At 32.2% G+C, this 24,406-nt stretch overlaps 1 protein-coding gene and 1 non-coding gene across 3 annotated transcripts; both read left to right on the top strand.

The window, feature by feature from the left end:
• The first annotated feature begins 1,216 nt into the window (after positions 1-1,216).
• On the top strand, positions 1,217-23,988 carry LOC124371913. Of its 2 annotated transcripts, XM_046830284.1 has the most exons (6): positions 1,219-1,464; positions 8,452-8,725; positions 10,671-10,790; positions 19,164-19,238; positions 23,239-23,383; positions 23,635-23,988. In XM_046830284.1, the coding sequence occupies exons 2-6, from the start codon at positions 8,476-8,478 to the stop codon at positions 23,876-23,878; spliced, it is 834 nt and encodes a 277-aa protein (XP_046686240.1). In that variant the 5' UTR covers positions 1,219-1,464; positions 8,452-8,475; the 3' UTR covers positions 23,879-23,988. The 2 variants fall into 2 exon arrangements, with proteins under 2 accessions (XP_046686247.1, XP_046686240.1); XM_046830291.1 differs by lacking the exon at positions 10,671-10,790 and having other exon boundaries at positions 1,217-1,464.
• On the top strand, positions 7,888-7,958 carry Trnaa-ggc. Its single transcript has one exon. It is a non-coding gene; the product is annotated as a tRNA-Ala (tRNA).
• Positions 23,989-24,406: the final 418 nt, after the last annotated feature.

Raw genomic sequence — 24,406 nt, 5'->3', positions numbered from 1 at the left:
TGTGGTTTGGAAGTCATATTACATCCATCACAGCACAAGGCTTGAAAGAATTCAGAGGAGGTTTGTAAAGCTGGTTGGCACCAAAATGGGCTGGAGGTATCTTAAGGTTCCTGTTGACAACCTTATGAAATAGCTGGATTCTGTCCACTTGTGGAACGCTGCGACTTTGCTGATTTAGTATTCCTCTACTAACTCTGAATGGAATCACTGACTGCTCTGTTCTTCTTGCAAAAGTCAACTTATGGATACCAGGAGCTACCAGGCCTACTGATCCCTTTGTACACAACCACTACTGAACAAATGATTTGAAGTCTGGACCTATCGCAAGATTTCACTGGAAGTGTAACTCCGTTCCTATAGAGGTGGACTTCTTCGAAAACTTGCGAAGGTTCAAAAGCAAAGACGAGACATCTCTTTTAACTCATCAACAATGACTCCTTCCACAAACATCCACTCTCTCAGAAACATACGCACGAATGCACAAACTCACACATAAATCATATGATGTTCAAATTAGTTTGTCATTTTTTATAGTTGATTTGTTCTTGTAAGTTACAGTAAAATTTATTCTTATACTTTGTCATAGTTTATTCTTGTTATAGGCTTTCCTTAATGATTCTCCACTAACTCTTTTGTTATTGTCTATAAGAGATATACTAGCTGACAATCTGCTTGAACACTGTTATAATAGTTCATGAACTTTTTCTCATCTCTAATACCACAGGTTTCATATATTTATTGTACCATCTTTTATATTACCATATATGTATTGGCATTGCCATTGGAAATAAAAAAGTAATAAAAAAATTGAAAGCAATATCTTATCGTGAAGTGTTTAATACTCAAACATTATGCAAGCCTTAATATATTTATACATAAATCAGTCTGCATTAATTTTATTTAAATCCATGTTGTTAATTTTTAACATTGGAAATTAAATCACCTTTAGTAACTAAAATAATACATAAAAATATTAAAATGTATATTATGTATTCTGAATAGAATTTTTTTAATACTTAGTTTTTGAAATTTAAAATTATTTTGAAATTTACAGGATTAAAACACACACAAAAAGATTACTCTCATTAAATATATTATGAAAGTGAGAGGCTAGTACGTTACAAACAAAGGATTTCCATGGCAAGGACTGAAAACTATATGAATGAAAGGAGCTCGTAAGAGCCAATGGAAGATTGGTATTAAGAATCAACCAATAAAAAGCTTGAATCCAGACAGACAGTAGAACATAACCTATATCGTCTAAAATCTAAATTAAATTTTACTTAGAATTTGTTTAAATTTCATTATTATTATTATTTCTTTGGAACTGATAACATTGCAGTGAAATGTTTATTATACTTCTTTACCGATTTTTATAATTCAACTAACAATAGTGTTTCATGGAAAAGATACTTCCTGAAGTGGTATTTAAAATGTGTTAGACCTAGTCCTACCTATTTGCCAGTAAGTTAATAATATTTTTAAAATGTAAATTCGCTACTCAGTACTAATATAAACTTATATTTGTCTTTGAAAACAATTTATATTTTATTTGAAAGTTGTGATCTTATTTATTAAAACCATTCTCTTTTCTAATATTTGTTAATATTCAAATAAAATTCAAAATACTTTGAACATGACTAATTTACAAGACCTAGGCTTCTTGCATCTATTGTGGATTTTTCAACTGAAGAGCGCTTAAAAAGTAAATGAGATAGGCTAGAAGTATTAATGAAATAAAATTAAGTAAAGAACTATAAAACTAATAAAAACTTTCCTGAAAAAAAGACATCTTTATTGGTTGGAGTGTCAGAATGAACTCTTGAGTTGGGAGGTAGATCCTTGGATAGGGTGGTTAGCCTTCGGGTAAGGCAGTAGGCTGTTTCACAGGGCTAGTTATGTGTGTAGGCTCTCAACTATGGCTGTTGGTTCTTAGGTTTTACGTTGGGCTTCGGCTAGAGTGTTAGGCTCTTGGGTAGTGCGGTAGGTCCTCAGGTATGGTAAGTCTGAGCATGTTCGTAAAAGTGCGGTAGTTAGATTCGTAGAGTTTTTCTTAGTTTCCATGATACAATATAGTAACATTATTGACTGTAAAACTTTGATAAATGTTTTAGCGAAGTTTTAGTTGAAATTACATTATTGTAGGTCTATGATAGGATGCACTAAAAATTCTCTACATTGAGAAATTTTCTTCCTCTTTTGTTACTTGTGGAACTTTTAAACATTTACAGTTTTAACAATTAAATCATTGCCCCTATAACAGGCCGGTGCAGTTTTCTTTTTCCTCGTGGGGGGGAGGTGGAGGTAGTTCTTCATCTGAACTGAAGTCATCTTGTAAAGTTTTCTTTGCAGGGTAAAAGGATGGATCAGCATCTGTGTCATCGCTGTCAATTTGGAATTCCACTTCATCAACTTCATCTTTCTCACTTTCCGAATCGTCACTTGTAGTCAAACATTCATCATCATTCAAATACTTTAAAATTTGTTCAGTCTCAGTCAATTTACTTCGTTCCATTTCACGTATAGAGAATCACTACTTTAGCAACAATTAAACACAAGAAAAGGAGAAAAAAGACGCACAACTGTTTTTATAAAGTTCCGAAAATCCAAGCGTAGAAGCTAATGTATCGTATTTCTTATGAACCACTGTCTAATACACCCACTTTGACGGCTGAAAAGTGACTAGCGGCAAGCTCCCCCCCTGGACATATTTACAAACGCAGGTGGCTGGACGAGTCTACTTGCCCAGCGCAAGGGGGTGTTCCATGAAAACTTCAGAACTCAAGTCGTAAGATATACAACACGTTAGCTTTCTAGGGTTAAATAAAAAACCCATATTAATTGTCTTTTGGACAGATTTAGGCTTTTCAGATCTGTGTATCTATCTATGTTTTTCTTGATCGTTATACAAGGCAAAATCAACAATGGAAGAAAAAAAAATACTAAGACCTGAATAAGTTATAATGGCCATAAATATACATTTTTGTACAGATTTTCTTGATCTTGGCAACAAGACAAACCCAATATTGGCATCAGAAATATAATTCACTCAAACCAGAAGTGCTCATACACATGCAAAGCCTATGAAATTGCATGTGAAGCTATATGTAACTACAAGTGGAATCACCAAGCAGTAAACCAGATATTAAATTAAATGCAATTTTTGAACTACATAAAATCGTTGAATAATAAATGCTTTGAGTAGAGTACGATAAGCAGACCCGGCTTTTTATATAAATAAGTATTAATCATCAATACATAATATTTACATATTGATTAAAAAAGCTGAGAATTTCAACTTTGATGTTTCTTCACGTTGATTTAAAATAGTTTCAATTTTACTGAAATCGTAGGAATTATTCAATCAAATACATAGAATGTTAAATTCAATATAATGCAGAAGAATATTGGGCAAAACAGGGGTAAGTGCTAGTAAATAATAAATAAGTGTATGAAATTTTGGCTTAAATAAAATAATCGTTATTTATTAGTCCAGCTAGTTAATATAATTTTGTGAAAAATTAAAGCAATGACAAAAATGTGTTACCAGGCCACTCTTTTATATGAGAAAGATAATCTCTGAAATAGGCTTTAAATTACTAAATATGCTTAGTGCTACTAAAAATACGGTCTTGTGTAAACTTCTTTATCACATTTTAAGGCTTGATTTATTATGTAATTGCGAATAATAAAACGAAGATATAAAATTCTTTTAAGTTAGCAATATTAACCCCCACTTTCATAGGAGAAAAATATCCCCTGAAGGGTAGTATGAATGCCATTAGCCCACAATGAATTAAGTTTAAGCTGTATAATTAATAATATAGAATCAAGCTTTTTTTTTATTTCTTTTTAGCCTTAGCTCTTGGCTTTGCTAGATTACATGGCTATTATTCCGGACATACCATGATTGTACCTCCCTAGGATTAAAACCTGTGATCTCTCGGTCAGAGAGCCGTGACTATATCCACTAGTCTAAGAAGGACAACCAAATCTTTTACTCTAAGAAGGAAAACCAAATCTTTTTATTGCTAGAAAACGACGTCTTAGCAGTTCTTACACAGATAATTTTAAAACTAGATTAAAAATGTAACTTTAATATAGTTGCAACAAAAATGTAAAAATATATTAATAGTAGGTTATAAATAATTGTTAAAATATAAATAAAGCCTAATACTGTCAAACATATATATATAAAACCAGTAGGCTACATCTCAAAAGCAAGTATTAAACATGAAATATTTTGGGTGAAAATGACAAAAGTAGTCACAGAATTTACCTGAAACTTAGTTTAATTAGAATCTTTTTTGTTTCGTTATTACCGGTATTTATCTGTTAGGTACGCATACATATTGCATGTAAATTTTGTTATTTTTACTGATGACTACATAAATCACACTGCGAAGATACAATGCCTTAATTCTTAGCTTCATTCAGCAAAGTTGTTTTGGATACTACAATTATTATGAATCATTACTATTAATTGGTCAGTAATGTATATTAATTAATTTTTAGTTACCAAATCACTAACTTGAGAATTTGCATATCAATGTTATTGCAATAATATCCAAATATTGTTTTGTATTTTCATTCAAAATGTATCTAACATAAGCATTTTCAATTTACCTAGTGTAATAGTCTAACTGGCTACAAATTTGACACAGTGTTGTGTGTATATATATATATATATATTAAATAAGGCTATTGCCACTTATACAAATTTAATTTAAATAGTACTTTTTGCGATTCAATGTTTATTGCAATTAAATAAGGCTATTGCCACTTATACAAATGTAATGTAAATAAAGGTCATTTGACAGGTATTTGGTGTTCCAATCATATGTTAGTTTGGTTATTTAAACGCATATGTGACAGATACGGCCAAATACAAAATAATTGAATCGTTCAAGAGTGGGGGCTCTGTGGTGTAATGGTAGCACATTCACCCGGCAAGTGAGAGATCCGGGTTCGAGTCCCGGTGGAGCAAGTACTTTTTGCGATTCAATGTTTATTGAAATTAAATACGGCTATTGCCACTTATACAAATTTAAATTAAATAAAAGTCATTTGACAGGTATTTAGTCTTCCAATCATATGTTAGTCATTAATATAAAAGAAATACATTAAAATTTAAATATATTCAGTTACTTTAAACTACACACAACACTGTGTCAAATTTGTAGCCAGTTAGACTATTACACTAGGTAAATTGAAAATGCTTATGTTAGATACATTTTGAATGAAAATACAAAACAATATTTGGATATTATTGCAATAACATTGATATGCAAATTCTCAAGTTAGTGATTTGGTAACTAAAAATTAATTAATATACATTACTGACCAATTAATAGTAATGATTCATAATAATTGTAGTATCCAAAACAACTTTGCTGAATGAAGCTAAGAATTAAGGCATTGTATCTTCGCAGTGTGATTTATGTAGTCATCAGTAAAAATAACAAAATTTACATGCAATATGTATGCGTACCTAACAGATAAATACCGGTAATAACGAAACAAAAAAGATTCTAATTAAACTAAGTTTCAGGTAAATTCTGTGACTACTTTTGTCATTTTCACCCAAAATATTTCATGTTTAATACTTGCTTTTGAGATGTAGCCTACTGGTTTTATATATGTTTGACAGTATTAGGCTTTATTTATATTTTAACAATTATTTATAACCTACTATTAATATATTTTTACATTTTTGTTGCAACTATATTAAAGTTACATTTTTAATCTAGTTTTAAAATTATCTGTGTAAGAACTGCTAAGACGTCGTTTTTCTAGCAATAAAAAAGATTTATGAGCTATATATAAAGAACATTAATATGAAACAAAATAAATTATAACTTAAATATATTCAATTGATCAAGCATTCAATGATTGAGCAAAATCCTCACTGAAATTGAGTTAGGATATTATTGCTTTTAAGGTAATATGTGAACTGCAGATAGAGCATTCTCTCAAGACATTTTGATAGGCAGGGAAGAATACTGATTGGCCGGATATCAGACAGTGTCTGGGGACTATATATTTTATTTTTCAAAGGCTAGACTACGGTATATTTCCATACATCAGGAAATGGAGAAGAATGTAGGGACTGATTAAAGATAGCAACTAATACTGGTAATATGACTGGCAAGGTATCCTTTAGAAAGCACAAAGAAATTTTGTCAACCCCCACTGCATTGCTGGTCACCTTGAAAACAGCAGACAGCACATCACCCTCATTCACAGGAGTGAAAGAAAATGGGTGGCTGGTGCCGCAATAAGGAGCAGCCACAAGCTCGCGAGCATACAGGCACGAGCTCCAGATACATCAACAGGAATATTGACAAAGTGACAATTTATGCTATTTAAGTCTATGATCCTATTCCATAGGTAGATTGACGCTTTGACAGAGTTCAATGATAAAATCTAACCTTGGCATTTCTAATTTGCTGCTAAATGCGATTTCTAAGCCATTTGAAGACAGCCCAATCCAGATCGGACTTAGACCGCTTAGCTACAAAGAAAGCAGAATCTCTTTGTTTCTGAAGATTTTTAATAAAATCATTTAAATACAGGATGTAGGAGCTTCAGTAATTCGTTTGGTGATAACTGGTGCATCATAATCGAATAAACTGTTAAGAGAAAAGTTACTTTTGAAACCATATCATTATGTTGGTGGCTGAGGTAACTTCAAGCTAAGGGAGCACAGCAGCATTATCAAGAAGAGCTGCATGATTTATACCCCCAAAATTTTCTAGATGTAAAGAGTATAGAGTTATAAACAATATTTATATATGGATTAAATAAATTTCTGCAAAGCCAATAAAATAATTCAATTCTTATTCTTTAGTATCATATTTTTATGAAAAAACCACAATATATTTTTTTAATTGGTTTGTCACAGGATGAGTTTTGAACATTTTTTAACTGAAACTATTAACATGGTCCTGGAATCCCGCTACTTAAGATCAGATATAAAATATAAGATGTTTTTATGTTTATAAGTAATTTTTGAGTCTGTTTAAGTATAAGAATACCCAAATGGCTTTTAAGTCACCTGATGCAAGATAACAAATTTATATCCAGTCTTCCATGAATGGGGGGGAAAGTAAGAAGGTGCAATTGGCACTATTGTGAGATACTGGCAGCCTATATAAAGGCCAATGTCCTTTGGCCTATTTGATAAACTAGATGTTTCTTGAGGGTATCCAACATAAGTGTCTGAAAGTTACCATTACAATATCTGTTTTTAAGAAAGAAAATATTAACTCTCAAACTAATTACTAACCAATATCACTAGTCTAAGTTATATAAAAAGTTGGAAAAGCTATAATTAAGCAACAAGTGATAATTATTTTGAAATAAATGAATTTCTGCCATCAAGTCTGTATGGTTTTAAGAAAGGTCTTTCTGTCTTCAATGCTGTAGAAAATATAGTGTTCTATACACTTCAGAAATTTGATGAAAAACCTACACTCATGCAACATTGTCAGGTCTAAGTAAAGAATTTGACATTGTGTCTCACAATATTCTCATCACAAAACTTGAATTTTTATGGTATTGTGCAAAATGAGCTAAATATATTGAAGCCATACTTGATGAAAGAAAAAGGGTTAAAATTGATTAACAACAATCAAATCTGCAAAAACTATATTAGGGTTCCCAGAGCTGTATATGGACCATTTCTTTTTATTGTTTTTATTAATGACCTCCCAAGTAATTGTGTATTGTGTATTGTGTATTGACTATTGCCATTTATACAAATTTAACATAAATAAAAGTCATTTGACAGGTATTTGGTCTTCCGATCATATGTTAGTTTGGTTATTTAAACGCATATGTGACAGATACGGCCAAATAAAAAATAATTGAATCGTAAAAAGTGAGGGCTCTGTGGTGTAATGGTAGCACATTCACCTGGCAAGTGAGAGATCCGGGTTCGAGTCCCGGCGGAGCAAGTACTTTTTGCGATTCAATGTTTATTGAAATTATATATTTATATATTGGCTTAAAGCTTTTTAACAAATTACCTCTAAATCTTAAATAATTGTCTGAAAATAGTTTTAAATTATTTCTTAATGAATGGTTTTAAAAATACTTTTTATAGTTTACACGAATTCTACAACCTCTCATCAGAAGACATATATTTTAGGTGTAATATATAAATATTATAAAATATATTATATTTTGTTATTTGTTAATTGCTATATTTGTTAATTTTTATATTTATATTTAGATTGAAAAACAATTTACCTTACAACATCAAATTTATACTGAAGTTAAATGTTTATTATTTTATTTATGTGCTTGTGCTATCATTTAATTGACTTATGTGACAAAGCCTATTGTAATCTGTATGTTATCTAACAGCAGTTAAGAAATTAATTGGATTAAATTTAATATTCATATTGAGGCATTGAAAGTATTAATATAATGTGTGCTTTGTTACAGGGGGTTGCGACGTGGGCTATCAACATGACAAGCAACAAAGTATCAAAAAGAGCAGTCAATTATACCAACAGGGAAATTCATATAATAATGGAAGAATACATAAGAAGAAAAAATATTTTGGAAAACAATTCTAGTCCACAACAGAACATGGAGCAGAAGAGGAAAGCTTGGTTGGAAATAGCTGAACACGTCAATGTGATTTCCCCGACTAAAAGAACGTACACAGAAGTGCGACGGAAAGTCTCAGATATGAAGTCAAGTGCCAAACGGAAAAGTAAGCACATTTTGTTCTGTGAATAAATCTTGTTATGGTAGAATAGTTGTTAGAAATTAATATTGAGTTATCTATCTCCTAAAACAGTGTTAAACATATTATTTTGTCAATCAGCTCAGGAGGCTCATTCCATTATTCATAAAAATAATATTGTACATTTGAGTAAAATTTCCAAATAGATTTAAACTTATAGATATTATGAGGCATATTCAGAAAGTAATGGTACTGGAAATTCACTCTGTTTTAAATGTGCAACTCTAGTTATATATAAACACTCACATGGATATATACTTTTAAATGATATACAATTGCATTGTCATCCAGTTTTGAACTATTTAAACAGTTTTATGTCTTCTGGTCCTAGAAAGCAAGATGATAAACTTGCTTACGAACCACCATACATGGTACATGGCATTCTTTCACCATCCCACAACCCATTAAACAATACACTGGAAAATATTGGTGAACCTTTTGCTGTGTAGCTTACTTAGAGAGATAATATTGCAGGTTAAATTATAATGTTTAAGCTTTAAAACATGGTCAAAAACCAATCCATCAAAGTGAAATAATCACATCTGTTGGTAACTTATTGTTCAAAAAGTAAGTCTCGTGAGAAACATTCTTAGTATTATACTCTATTTGTTTATTCACCATTTTTCTCACTGCCTATATGGTTACCTATAAAAAGTAAAAGTAAGAATTCTATTTGTATTTATACTATACTAGCTGTTTCCCGCGGCTTCGCACGCGTCTCTTAAGCTTTGCCCGTATATTTTCTTTGCCTTCAAATAGTGTTTGGATATTTTAATATACGTAACTACTGTGTTGTAATTGCAGTTTATAATGTGCAGGCGCTTTGATAACTTTTATATCTTGCAGTACAGCCTGGTGGTTAGTTACATCAATGGGCATTGCGTATAAACCTTCTACATAGAAAAATACAAATTTTCATAGTGATCGGTCCAATAGTTTCTGAGTCTATAAAGGACAAACACACAAACATTCATTTTTATATATTATGATTGCAGAAACAGTTTAAACAAAATTTGTCGTTTCTCTTAAGCTTACTCTATGCTTTAAAACTATAAGTGTAAAGAAATTTATATATAAATATATTTTTTGTCGCATTATATATGTTTACAAAGAACAGCTGATTAAAAATTTGAAAAGACTCTTTCACTTAATAACATATGTTTGCTGCAATGGATTTCTTACGGGTATTTCTGTAACCAGTGGGGCGGAATCCTGAATCGGGAAAGGGATAAAAAGTATCCTATAACCTTCTACAGATCAAGACGAACAAATTAAAAAAAAATTAGGCGAATCCGTCCAGCCGTTTGTGAGTGATGCTGTTTACACACACGAACAGTTTCATTTTTATATATATAGATATGAAGTAAGAGCTCTGTGATTTGTCAGCATTCTCGGCAAGTGAGAGATCCGTGTTTGAGTCCTGACGGAGCATGTACTTTTGGTTTATTAATTTGTCTTTTGAAATAGTCATTAGACTATTGCTGTTCATATAAATTGAATTGATATATATATATATATATATATATATATACAGATATATATATATATATATATATATATATATATATATATATATATATATATATATATATATATATATAGGGTGCTGTGGCTGATACTAATCATGATTGCGAACAGAAAATTTCCTATAAAGATTGGTCAGGAAATGTGTTGTTAAGCCGCTAGCCACCATTTTGTATCTTTTTAATTTCATAAGGAGTTGAAGATCGGGAAAACTGTTACATGAACATTTTTCCAAAACGATTGATAACATTATATCTTACTGATATTTAAATTAATGTTTTATAGAAAATTTATACGGTAGGTACATAGTAACTAATTTTCATTCAGAATTTTATAGTCTATATATGTCTAGTTTGAATGTCGAATTTGGATGCTTTTCTGTTTGCAGTGCTGCGATATTTGAAACAATCTCTTTCAGAAGAAAGCAAATGTCCATTGATTAAGCCACAAATTGATGAGAGATTGCTAGAGATTCTTCATGAGAATGGTGTTATTCCTCCATACAAAAGTAAGTTGTAGCTGTGTGGATGGAAAACCATGTAGCTCTGCGGTTGCCTGATTGATATACATCTAATTTACACTGATAGAATTGAAATAGATCACTTAAATGTTGTTGAGTTAACCCTACGAATGGGTAATTTAAATATCCATTTTCATCAACAATAGATAGGTTAACAGCTCTCAACGTGTTATACTATTGAGTATGAATATTGAAATTGTTCTTCCCATAGTCTTAGGCTGAGAACTGTGTGCCATTTACTCTGTTTTAGGTTTGGTTTGGTAAAACTGTAACTTATAAACAGGAACTTTATCAGGCAAAGAATAAAATTATAAAAAAATACTAGCCTATATAATTCTGGGAATAGTTACAATGTTGGTATTCTTGAAATCTGGCACTATACTGCAGTGTGGGATTAGGCCTAAGTATTGATATTATTGAGGATCTTACATTCATCATTGTTAACATACCTATTCAATTTTCAACTTATATTTCAAACCTTATCCAATATTGAAGAGTTTTGAGTTCACATGAATGATGTCATGATTTTCACAATTTCTCATGAATGGTTGACAGTATAAAAAAAGGCTTAAGGGTATCTATAGGATTTTTGTGGGACCCTGATGGTAATTTTAACGTTTTAACAGTTCTGTACGTGTTAATAGTTGTCATTAAAAGTATAATGGTTTACCATGGTTAGGCTACAACATTTTCAAAACCGTTTCGTAGTAAGCATCCAAGAGTTACATGTAAATCCTTTCTATAGTATCAGAGATTTCATCATGATAAAAATTTTCAGTAACTGTATCATGGTTTTTTGTGAATTTCCACGGTCAGTTTGAGAAATGTTTTAGTCAAGAAGTATGACCGAAGAATAAAATATACTCTATATTTCCTCCATATTGACCTCAGTACCAAACATTAGGAAGATTTTGTGATTAGTTGATACTACCAAGACTTTTAATGGATTCATACGATTAGTTATGACTTCATACAAAAATCTTCTTGAACTTGTCTATAGGGCTCATGTGTGACTCCAATGGTAATTTTAATGTTTTAACAGTTATGAATGTGATAACAAATTTTTTAGTTGGTTTCACTTCCTCTTGAATCTTGCTGGCTCTGATAACATTTGCATCATAGTATAGTATGGAGGTATTGTTCTAACTTGTCAGTCTAGTTATCAAGCTTTGCCAAAGCTATTTTAACCTTGATATTTCAAAAATGGCAAAGAATAAGTTTTTCCCATTGTGAAGTTGCATTATTAAATGAAAATGTTACAACACTGTGAGCAGCTGGTGCCACTGATGTAGTTTGTTTTCATGAATTCCGAATGCCTTGCTATATTTTCTGTTGGTGTTTAATGTGAGTGTTTTATTTCTTTTGAATAATTTGAGTTCATTTGCAAAATTATTAATACTTAAAAATCGTGTACTACTACTAATCTATATTTATTTTTAAACAGAGTATCAAAATGCTATGGCTATGTTAAGTGTAAACGTTATATTAGTTTTTAGTAAAAAATGTTCTCGGATTTCAGCATTATCAATATGTTAACCATTGAAATTGCTTTTGTGTGAAACCTTTACAACTCTGAATGGGGTTATGAGATTTAAAGAAGTTTTAATATAATTTAAACTCATCAAATCTGTAAACATGACAAAAGTATGTATTTAAATAAATATTGTATTGTGTGTTAAAAACATAAATAAAATGTGATGTAAGAGGCTATTTACAATTGATAATTCCTGTGCTATATCGCAAATAAATCAAAGATACCTTGTGTAAAAAAATCAAATAAAAATATTATATATCTGTGAGGGTTAAAATTAAATTGTTTTAGTATAAAGGCCACTATTACTGCTAAAAAGGTATTGAATTATATTTGAAGTTACTGACTGCATTGTTGTGGATAAAATGAAACACACATACAATAAACGAATTTTTTCGGACGTTGGCAGTTTAGGCGAAGATTGCCGGCGTCCGTATTTTCAGACGTTTTGTAAAAAAAAATAAAAATTACTTTAATTAGTCAAAATAAACATACTTGTAATGTTGTAGAATCGCAATACAACAATCTTTCTGATAATTACATTACCCAGTTTATAAGTCATACTAGGTAGCCATATTTTGATTTTAAAGTTGGCTATTCTGTGCATTTCGTTTCTCAGCTGTCAACATTAGACAGCATTGTCGTTGTTGTTTACAGTTGTACTTTAGTTGTTCGTGAGTGTTTTGAGTGAAGTGAGATGTACTAATGACTTCTTTCTATCAAAATGAAACGTTCTCATTCACCTGTTAGTGATAATACTATCGCTAGATTAGTAGAAAATGAATATCTTTCAGACGGTTTCGTGAGTGAAATTTCAGAAAATGAAAAAGTGTCGAGTTCAAGTTCAGTTGTTGACGATACAGATAATGACCCGACCTACGATCCCGTTGGACCGACAACTTCCTCAGGTAATCAAGGTTTAGGACTGAATCGACTAAACTTGGTAATTGATACAAATTCAGATGAATCTAACAGTGATTCATCTGATAGTGAACGATCACGTCGTCATAGGGCTAGGCCTAACCAACAAGGCCATAGAGTGATGATACCTCAAAGATCTAGGCTTAACGATAGGGATAGCAGTAGTAGCTCTGCAGAAGACTCTGAGAATGAACCTGACTGGGTGGAAGTGAATGAAACCAATGATATTGAACACAGGCCTAACCATTCCATACACTTCAGGAACAGCCAGGAGTCAAGCACTGTCCTCCAATGAACTCTCCTCCAAGTGCTTATTTCAAAATTTTCTTTACCATTCCTTTGATTGAAATAATGGTTCGGTTTACAAACAAGTACGCCAGGAACTTTATTGATAAAAATCGCGATAGATTGAAAGAACACAGTAGGCTAAAATCTTGGAGACCTGTGACTGTAAACGAAATGCAAGCTTTCCTTCTGGTGTTGATAAATATGGCTATCAAAAGACAAAACACTATCGCTTCCTTTTGGTCTACTCTTAAAAGTCAATTGATTCCTTGGTTCCCTAGAATGATGACGAGGAACCGTTTTCAGGCAATACTGAAATTTTTTCACTTGGTGGATACTACAAATTTACCTAAGTCAGGCCAACCAAACTACGATCCTTGTGCTAGGTTCGAACCACTGATTGATCACATGAACTGGATTTCCAAATTACATTTTACACCAGATAAAAATTTATCTATTGACGAAAGCATGATTGCAACCAAAACACATTCACAGCTTCTCCAGTACATGCCTAAAAAGCATCACCGTTGGGGTGTGAAGTTGGATGTTGGTTGATGCTACCACTCATTATTGTGTAAGTTTTTTTGTATACAAAGGAGCCAAAGGTAATGAGAAGACAACGGTAAAAGAAAAAGGTTTAGGCTTTACAGTAGTGGATAGTCATAGTCATAGTCATAGTCATAGATCTTTATTCAAAGCTGTAATATTATAAATACAGTCATAATAGTGTCACAAATACAGATAGACTAATATCATCACAGATACAGGTTAACCTATCTAAAATCTTATGTTAACTTAACATAAATATTGTTAATTTAAACAACTAAAATTAACTCAATTTTTATTTATATTTAATGGCCCAAGCCCTCAAAAAATTCTTCAAAAGAATAAAATGATCGTGATATGAGATAATTTTTTAATTTATTTCTAAACGGATTGATTCCTTCAATTTTTTTTATGTCAATAGGAATGTATTGAATAAATCGTGTACCAGCGTATTCAGTTTTCTTTTTAAACAGCTCTAATTTATGATTTTCAAAAATTATACCACTCCTAGTATTATATCTATGAGTGGTATAGTTAGGTATATTTTTAAATTTTGTGTAAGTTATTGTATCGTATATGTATTGACTGTAAACAGTTAAAATTCTTAATTGTGCAAATAAATGTTTAACGGTTGCTTGCCATGGTAAATTTAGAATTAACCGTATTGATTTTTTTTGTAGTATAAGAATTTTTTCAAGGTTTTTATTTGAAGTAGCTCCATATACATACACTGATCCCGTAGCTTATATGGGAATGTATTAAAGAAAAATAAATTTGTTTTAAAGTATCCTGGTTACAAAGGTTTGCCATTTGCCTAAGGGCGTACAGGCCAGATGATGCTTTTTTTATTACGGTTTGTACATGTTGATTCCAGCTTAAATTTTGATCTATTATTAGACCTAGGAAACAAGTTTCCTCTACCTCCATTATATTTTGGTTATTTATCTTAATGTCATATTGAAAATTAAACTTCGATTGGTGTGTTTTAAAGGGTATAAAATGTGTTTTGCCTGGGGTTAAGTAACAAATTTTTTTTAGTTAAAAAAGAGTTAATTTTATTCAAACAATTAAGAGATGATGTTTCAATTACCTTGGGATCATTTCCTTTGACAATTACGTTTGCATCATCAGCGTATAAACACATATTGTTTTCCTCTGCTACTGTAGAAAGTCCTGTTATATAGCAAATAAATAGTAAGGGACCCAAAATTGAACCTTGTGTTACGCCATACTTTATGAGTTTTTTTTCGGATACAAAATTAATTTTGTCTTTATTTATTAAGTATGATAATTCAACGTATTGATTACGGTTACTGATGTAAGAGTGAAACCAATTTATTTCTTTATTTTTTAAGCCTAAATCTTCCAGAACATTTATAAGTTCGTCATGAATTACGCTGTCAAACGCTCTTGTCAAATCCATAAAAATTCCTAAAGGTCTATTACCTTTATCTAATTCCTCTATTAAATTTTGCACAAATTCTACTGATGCAGTAATTGTTGACCTGCCTGGACGAAAACCATGTTGTTGATTATCAAGAAAATCATTTTCCGACAGATAGTTTAACAGTTGTTCATTAACAACTTTCTCAAATATTTTAGAAAACGTCGATAATAATGATACTGGCCTGTAGCTCTCCGGCACCTGAGGATCTCCTTTTTTGTAAATAGGAATTACTTTAGCCGTTTTCAGTTCATCTGGGAATTTACCAGATATTAGAGAAGAGTTTATAGTGTGTGTTAACGGTCTTAATAAATGCCTTATTGCTTTTTTTATTATTACAATTGGTACTTCATCAAAACCAGTAGAATATTTATTATTAAATGAACTGACAATTTTTTTAACTTGCTGTTGTGTAACTTGACTGAATCGAAATACTTTTAAATTTGGATTCCAATCTCTATTACAATAATTTGAGGATTTAGGCACATCTTCATCACCATGGGATATCTGCTGATCCACAACATTGATGAAGAAGTTATTAAAAACATTGCAAACTCTACCTGGATCCAACAACAGTTTTTCTTTATTAAGCAACATAATGTTTTCTTTTAAATTCTTATTTTTACCAGTTTGCATGTTAATTAACTTCCAGGTTGTTTTGTTAACGTTACTGGAAACATTTTATTTTTTTATCAAAAAATCTTTTTTTAGCTTGAATAATTTTTAGTTTAAGATCACGTTTTTTTAATTTTTAGCTGCTTTAAGTTATTATTTTGTTTGTTCTTCCTATATATCTTTTCTTGCTCAATTAAATCTGTTCTTTCGTTTTTAATCTCTTCTGTCACCCAATTGTTTTTGGATATGCAATTAGGTCTTAGACTAGATACTTTAGGGAAACAAATGTTAAAATAATGCAAAAAAATAGAATGGAAAGTATGAAACTTGTCATTGACACCAGACATATAAACATCTATCCAACTTTCTGATCCTAAAAGTTTTAAGAAAGTTTTAATATTACTTTCGCTAAATTTTCTTGTTAATTCTCTATATTTATTATGTTTATTGCTATCTGTATCATAAAAATTACCAACTTCCATCAATTGCCCGTCATGATCAGATACTGCTGTGATAAACCCCTCCACTTTTATATATTTTTTATCAATATTGGTTATAAAGTTGTCAATTGATGTTGCAGTTTCTTTACTAAATCTAGTAGGAAAATTAACTGCATAATACACTCCATGTTCAGTTAATATATTTCTAAAACTTTTTAAAGTCAGATTATTATTTAAAATATTTATATTGATGTCCCCAGCGATAATAATGTTACCAAAGTTATTGCAGAGAACATTCAGCAGTTGGTCCAGTTTTTCAAAAAAGTTATTGATTAGACTATTATTTGGAGATCTGTATAGGCAAACAATTACAACAACAACATTTGCAATGGTAATTTCTGAAACATAACATTCAAATTCCTTTTCAGTTATTAATTTGTCAATTGAAAATTTACTTATATTTTTACTTTTGATCCCATTTTTAGTTAACACCATAACCCCTCCTCGTGTAGTTTTAGAACGGCAAAAAAAAGAACTTACTGAGTAATTACATACATTAAGCAGAGAAATTTCATTTTCGTTCAAACTGTGCTCACTAAGAGCTACAACATCGGGATTCAATTCCTCAAGAGCAATTTCTAAAAGGTCAATTCTCGTAAACTAATGAGTATGTCTAATTTATACAATAAGGGATACCACATGTTTGTGGACAATTTTTTCACCTCCCTGACATTGGCAACACATCTATGTTCTAAGGAATCCTTTATAACTGGCACTCTAAGGCACAACCGTAAAGGTATCCCTGCTCAAATGATACAAAAATTTAAAGTTGGAGAAACAAAATACATGAGGAAAAGTGAAATGATTATTCTTGGCTACAGACAAAAGCAGGCACAAAAAAGCAGGTTTTGCTGTTGTCTACAAATGATGTCGCTGCTTCAGAGCGTAAAGTAAAACGCAGAGGAAATTTTACTGTCATATCTAACAAACCAAAAATGATACGTAATTACAATGCTAATATGGGTGGGGTTGATGGATCAGACCAAATGCTATACCAATACCTGGACGATAGGAAAAGTTTGGAAAAAAATTACCTTCAATCTCTTATCCAGAATGTTTTTGAATGCCTATTATATTATACAAGCAAAACACTACAAAGTCTATATCACATCTAGAATTTCTGGTATCCATTGTTGACGAGATAGGTGATCAGTGGCTTCAGTTGCAGGAAAGTGCCACCAGTCCTAGACCTATGGCAAGCATCCGTGGTGGTGGTGGTGGTAATGCTGACGTCAGAAAATTTTTTGAAAAAATTGGAGAAAAAAAGGAAAAAAAAACTGTTGTGTGTGTAGCGTAGCAAGCACTAAATGAGGAGGAAAACGAAAAAAATCATCCTATATGCGTGTTAAATGTAAGAGAGGAGTGCACACCAAGTGTTACCCTCTACACTTCTGCTGAATGTTCTCTTCAAATTTTCTATTTTGTACATTTTTATGTAAATAGTTACTTGTTATTTTAAGTGATCCCTAGAGAACAATATTTATTTATTTCAAGAGAGTTACTAGCCTATTGATCTGTGAAATATTTTGACTCTTGTGTTAAGACCTTCAAGAAAACAAGAAGACATTTAACAGATTAGGCAAAACGGAGTGTTTTTCCAGGTTAGCACACTTTTGGATGTTCTTTCTTTCACAATTTTTAATTTATCAGTTTGAAAGTTTGTAAATTTCAATAGAATAAAAGTAGGAATTCAGTGATGTAATCAATGTTTTTCCAATGTTCATTTTACTGTTGTGTATCACAAGTTAAACTCAAAAAAGTAAAAAAATAAAAAAAATTAAATACTAATAATTACATTTTTTTAAAGCAATGTACACAATTTTTTGTCAAATAAAGTGCAGGATACAAAATACAACTATTTAAGTTAAAAACAAAAAAAAAACCCATGAATTTATCTTAAAAAATAGTGTAGTTACAATTGTTTATAGAATTACGGTACATTTTGGCTAAACGTGACTGGCAATCTTGGTAGAAACATGCACGTGTACGCCTGGCATTCCTGGTACAAATTTCAAAAATTTTGTTTGGCACTAAAAGGGTTAACATACTGAAATATTTGTGCTATTCACCTTTATCTTTCTTATATACAGTTCAGTTCAGTTTTGCTAAAATCATAAACTTTTCCCTAAGTGTAGTTTTGATCAAAATTTATAGAAACTATTTTAAAATAAAGTCTTTCAAATATTCTTTGATAATTAAGATGACCTAAATAGCATTAAAATAGATGTAGGTGGTATATTTCAGTGTCTATACTGAGTGATCTTCACTAGCCATACTTAACCTATTTACTAGTGCATCTGGTGTAATCAGTGTGTTAAGTATGTTGATATTAATTCTTTAGTAGTATTTAGTAGTCTTTTTGCATGTTATTTCTTCAAAATCCCAACCTAATTTTTTTATACAGATTCATACATATACATTCAAAGGGTTAATGCAATTAATTTTAAGGAATAATATTATTAAATTAAATATGGTTTTTTTATTAAAAGATTTCTAAATATTTTGTTTGTTTGTTACAGCTGTTTTGAGGAGAGGTATTTCTGAACCAGCTGATATCCACAGACCTGCGACAGGCGAGGAAATTAAGAACAACAGTAAGTTAATTTACATTTTGTCGTATTGAAAGTGAAATTATGTCCTTTTTTCTTCTAAGGAAAAGAGACGGTAGTCTCCGCACATAGTCCTAAAAAGACCTTTGCACCTACCTTATGTTTGTGCCCTCAAAATCTGAGACATTTACAGTAGCTACTTACATTTAAGGGCTCCTGTTCTCTGATATCCTTGGAGCTGAGAAGATAGCTCCAGGAAGATAAGCCCTAGGAATATTTCCAATTTTTATATATGGCAGGATAGTTTAGAATATGTGTTCCGCTGATTCTTCTGTTTTTCCACAGAGTTTTTTCCATCAGTCTGACTAAGACCCACCTTCACAAGATGTTTTCTAAGAGGGCCATGTTGTTAGCACCCCTACTATCAATCTTATATCTTCCTTATTCTAGGAGAGATGCCCACCCTTTAGCATGAGAGATAAACATCTTTAATTGTCCTAATCCGGAGGACCTACTCCAGTTATTGGATCTCTTTTCTCAATCTTTTGCAAGAGCTTTGCTGTAGGAGAAGGCTACTCTAGAGCCTGGCTCAGGCCCTATCATAAGGGAATCTGTACCTATTTTGGCAAGAATATCTGCTTTTTTATTTCCATGAATGCCCTCATGGCCCGCCACCCAATTGAGTGTAACTCGGTTCTTCCTTGCCAGTTCCACTCGAAAATTCTTGTGTTCTCAAACTTCTTTTGAGTCAAACGAGCAGGCGTTAAGTGCCTTTAGTGGTCTAGCTATCGGAGAGGATTAAATATTCTGTTTCTTTTGGCCTCATTTGTATGACTCTTCTGGCGCATGATTCTATTGCCAATAATTCTGCTTGGAAGACCATGGCGTGTTTTCCAAGGGGCACAGGTAGGTGAACTCCTGGTCCGTAAATATCAAATCCTCTCCTAGAGCCAAGGCATGAACTATCTGTATAGAACGTCTGGATTCCTTTAGTAGAGTATGCCTCCTTTTTGCTCTATTTATTAATAGACTCTGTATGGTTTTGAAAGGGTTACAGAATATCTTAACCATTCTTTCTGATACATTGGAATCTGTAACCTTTGAAGTCTCTGTTACCTCTTGGCAGCTGTTTTTTGTTCTAATTTCAGCCACCACACTAAAACAATATGTGACCATGGTTTTATTATGGCTTCATAGATCTAATAAATCATATTGAGTTTCAGTCCCCATTTCAGTCCAGAGTCTTTTACAGGCCCCAAGGGCCTTGTCGTTTTCTACGCCCAGATACTTGACTGCGACAGTGTTTTATCCTGATACCTTCCAGAACAGGTTGTATGAGCTGGAACTTTCTTTTCCTGGTAAATGTTATCATACTTGTTTTTGATGGGTTAATCCGTAGACTTTCCCCATGACACTAGTTGCTCATAAAATGTAGACTTCTTCTTGAGAGAGGCGTTCCAGTGTGCCTTTATTTTTCCCTTTGACCATAAGCCCAGGTCATCAGCGTAGCATTGTACTCTTATTCCCCTCTTTTATGCATTAGTTAGGATGTCATTGAACACCATTGCCCACAGTAGGGGATACAGAACCCCTCCCTGAGGGTAGCCTTACTGGGTTATGATAGTAGCCGATTCATCCCTGATCTTTTGCTGTGACTTGTCTACTTTTGAGGAGGGCTACTATCCACTTAATACAAGTAGCATCTGGGAGAACTTTAAACTGTTCCAGAGCTGCCTCCATGGATTGATATGCAGGACTCCCTTTTCTTTGAAGGTGTCCTCCACCGCTTCCACCAAGCTGTGAAGAGTGGTGGTAGTTGACTTACCGTCAATGTATGCATGCTGGCCTTTACTAAGAACCCTAAAGGGTTAGAGTGATCAATTTGAAAGTTTTATGAAGCCTGGCAGCCTCTGGTAGTAGGCTGTTAATGTTTTTGCAAAAGTTCCTCCAGGTTCTTCTTTTATTTTTAGTAATTTCTTTTTGTATTCATTTAGATAATATTAGTAAGGGATCAAGTCATCTGTCCTTTTTGCCCATTTGAGAAGTTTTGTTTTTGAGTGTTTTTAACCTTCTATTCCACCAAGGCACATTTTTCTTTAACCTGTTTTGTCTACGGGAGCAGGTTTTCTCATAGGCCTTTATGATGGTTTGCTCTACCAGTTGAGCTGACCTTTCTAGTTCAAATTCATTTTTCTGATAGGGTGCTAGCAACACTCTGTATTCCCTCCAGATGGTGGATTTTGGAACCCTGTGGGTCAAGTTCACCTCAACTCCCGCCTCTATGTCGAACCTAATGGGGCAGTGGTCCAAAAGTGAGGCCTCCTGTGAACTATATTAAGTTGAGCAGTAAGTACAATCCTGAGTAAATTTTCAAGAGTCCGGTTGAGTTCTCCAGTTCATGAATTCTTCGATGCTGTAGAAGTGTCAATTGTGGAGCCAGGTCTTTTTAAGTGGTGTGTGAATTGTTGATCCACTTTTTTCAGTTTGTCTTGCAAACGGTTCCACATTTTGGCATCGATGTAACTTACCTTATTTTCATTGCTGCAGAGTCGGTGCACAGGAAAGCAGTAGTCAGTGGAAAATCTGGTATTGTAGTGATGAAATTGTTCACCTTTGTCAGCTATGCCTGGAGCATTGATATGGATATGTGTTACCGTTTCTAGGAAGTAAAGGCTTATAACTGTTAGGGTTTTGAAGTACTTGAAAGTATCTCTGCAGATTTCTCATGGTTAAAGATTACAGAATATTCTTTTGGCCTTTTTTCCTTCAAAAGAATGTGTTGTAGGTTGTCAGAAGAGATTATCCCTCTTCAAGCTGCCATTCCATAGCGGATTTAGGCTTTAAACAAGGAAAAGTAAGCAATCCTAGTTGTCAAGGAGTTGCCTATGTTTTTTACTCATTGTAACACATACAGTCTGGAGCTTAGCTTTTTACAAACATATGTGGTGTCCTGATGAGGTCTTGGTCGATTGTTGTAACAAGATATTTAGTAGTAAAGGTGGTGTCATCAGTCTCCAGTAATGTTGAAGTTGTCTTTCTGCACCTCCTTGGAATTTGCCGGGAGATGTAAAAATTTCTTTGCTGTATGATTAGCTGTCAATAATGAAATGAGCTATAGACTTGAATATTACATTAAACCACAGGGAAGCCTGTTATGGGAAACGTGACAGGGCGTACTCCTAACTTTTATTATTGTGAAGTGAATATTTTTATTTTATGTGTAAGTTAACAACCATGCACCAACATTAAAAAAAAACAGTTTTTTGTGTGTAAATATAAAATTGATAACTCTATTTTTTAGTTATAGAAAATTCAGTAAAAATAAAACTAATTGTCTCCTCATTTCTTATTTTAGTAACTGAAGATATGAATTTTGTCAAGCGATTTTGAACTAAAAATTAGATGATACAGATTCATCCTGTGAAAACACTCATATCATGATAGCTTGGTTGTTCACCACTAGATTTTTTGGAAATAAACTCTTTAGGATATTTGGTATACAACACATGTTATATAAACACTGGGACGCATAACATTAAAATCAGCATATAGGCTATCTCATTGGAATTATAAATGTGAATATAATTTCTATTTTAGATTTAAGTTTATTGATATTTATCTGTTTATTTATTTATTGGTTTGTTTGGTCTTAATTTTTAAAATTTTTTAACATCTGTACAAATAAGTAGTGGGTATATGAAATTGAAAATGGTTTCTTACTTTATTTAATTGTACTAAATATTACCAAAAATATACATTTTATGAGTACTTTCAAAACCAATTAGTCATTTACATATGATGTATTGCTGTCGAGCAATAAACTTGACCGGCATGGAACAAGTTACTATTTACTTGTTTAGAGGTGTATAATTTTTCCATTGACTTTAATTAATTATTAGCACTATGTGTGTAATATTTCCCCTTATCTTACCTAATACTCAGTCAATTACACTATAGCATTGTGCAAGTGGCCAAAGACCTATTATCATATATCATCAGTTGTTATCTAGGAAGATGAGATAAGACAACTTATGCACTGTTACAGAAGTGGCAGCAGTGGAAGATAACCTTAGTTGTGGTGGTGGTAGCACTGCCTCGATACCTGTTAGTGTTGTAGAGGTGTCTTGCTCTCCCAGTGCCACTGTTGACAGTATTGTAGTCACCGACGCCACTCACACACCCAGTAGTGGGTAAGTACGAACAGCCTTATCTAGTAACCAGACATGTCAAGGTGCCAATATGTCAAACATCAATCTTCTAACCTTGGAGAAGCTCTAACTATGAAAGCAGTTTCTATGAATAATTTTTTTAGAACAAATAGGGTTTAGATTGACCTGTAGGTTACATGTCATGTAAATATGTCGTGTGGTTTTAGATATGGAAGAAATTGTATTTTTTACCCTTTTTTAGTATTTTAATCTAAAGTTTTTGTCTCTTACAGGTATGACACCCAGTCTGACCCCAACAGAATTAAGCATTTACGAGAGTCTGTTGAAAGGCTAACGTCATCTGTCGACAGGCTAGGTGATTCTCTAGTTAAAATTAGTAAATCATTAGAAAAGATTGTAGAAAGCAATCAACAAATGTTTACCTCCATAAACAGCAATGTTGTTAGAATTCTAGAATCTCAACGCAACCTCCAGCCTCCCTGCTTGCCTCGCGTGAACAACCAACAGCAGCGATAAGTCTCTAAGCTTTCTTTTACCTCTTTGCATCAAATTAACTGCATCATTGTAATATAAAATATGTGTATATATAATATAGACGTAAAGTAATAAATAACGATCAAACACTTTCCAGTGTATATTATTTGAAAACAAACCCTTTAGATTTTTTGTAAATAATTACTAATAACTTATGTTTTCTGTGTAAAGAATCTGAATATTATGTTTCTTAAAGACAAAGCTAAATTGGAAGAATTTAGATGCAGACACAAATATTGTTACACAAACCAATACAATTAAATATTGTTCCAAGGTTTGATACAAATAATTTGTTTAACTATTTAACAAATTGAGATTTACACTTTTGATTTTATTGTTTGTTTTTACTCACTGTGATGTTAAATTAGTTTTGCTAATGGATTTTCAGGGTAGATATAGCATAGAAGAGCTAAATATAATTCTAAATATGATTTCCGTTAGAGATGCTTTTCTTATCTGAACTCTTAATTTTATTATTGAATTTGTGGTTTTTAAGCAGACTATGCCTGA

This window comes from Homalodisca vitripennis, chromosome 1 (genome assembly GCF_021130785.1).
Source record: "Homalodisca vitripennis isolate AUS2020 chromosome 1, UT_GWSS_2.1, whole genome shotgun sequence".
NCBI classification, from domain to species: Eukaryota; Metazoa; Arthropoda; class Insecta; order Hemiptera; family Cicadellidae; genus Homalodisca; species Homalodisca vitripennis.
The sequence above is the reverse complement of the archived record's forward strand: the minus strand, read 5'-3'. Positions and strand labels throughout refer to the sequence as shown.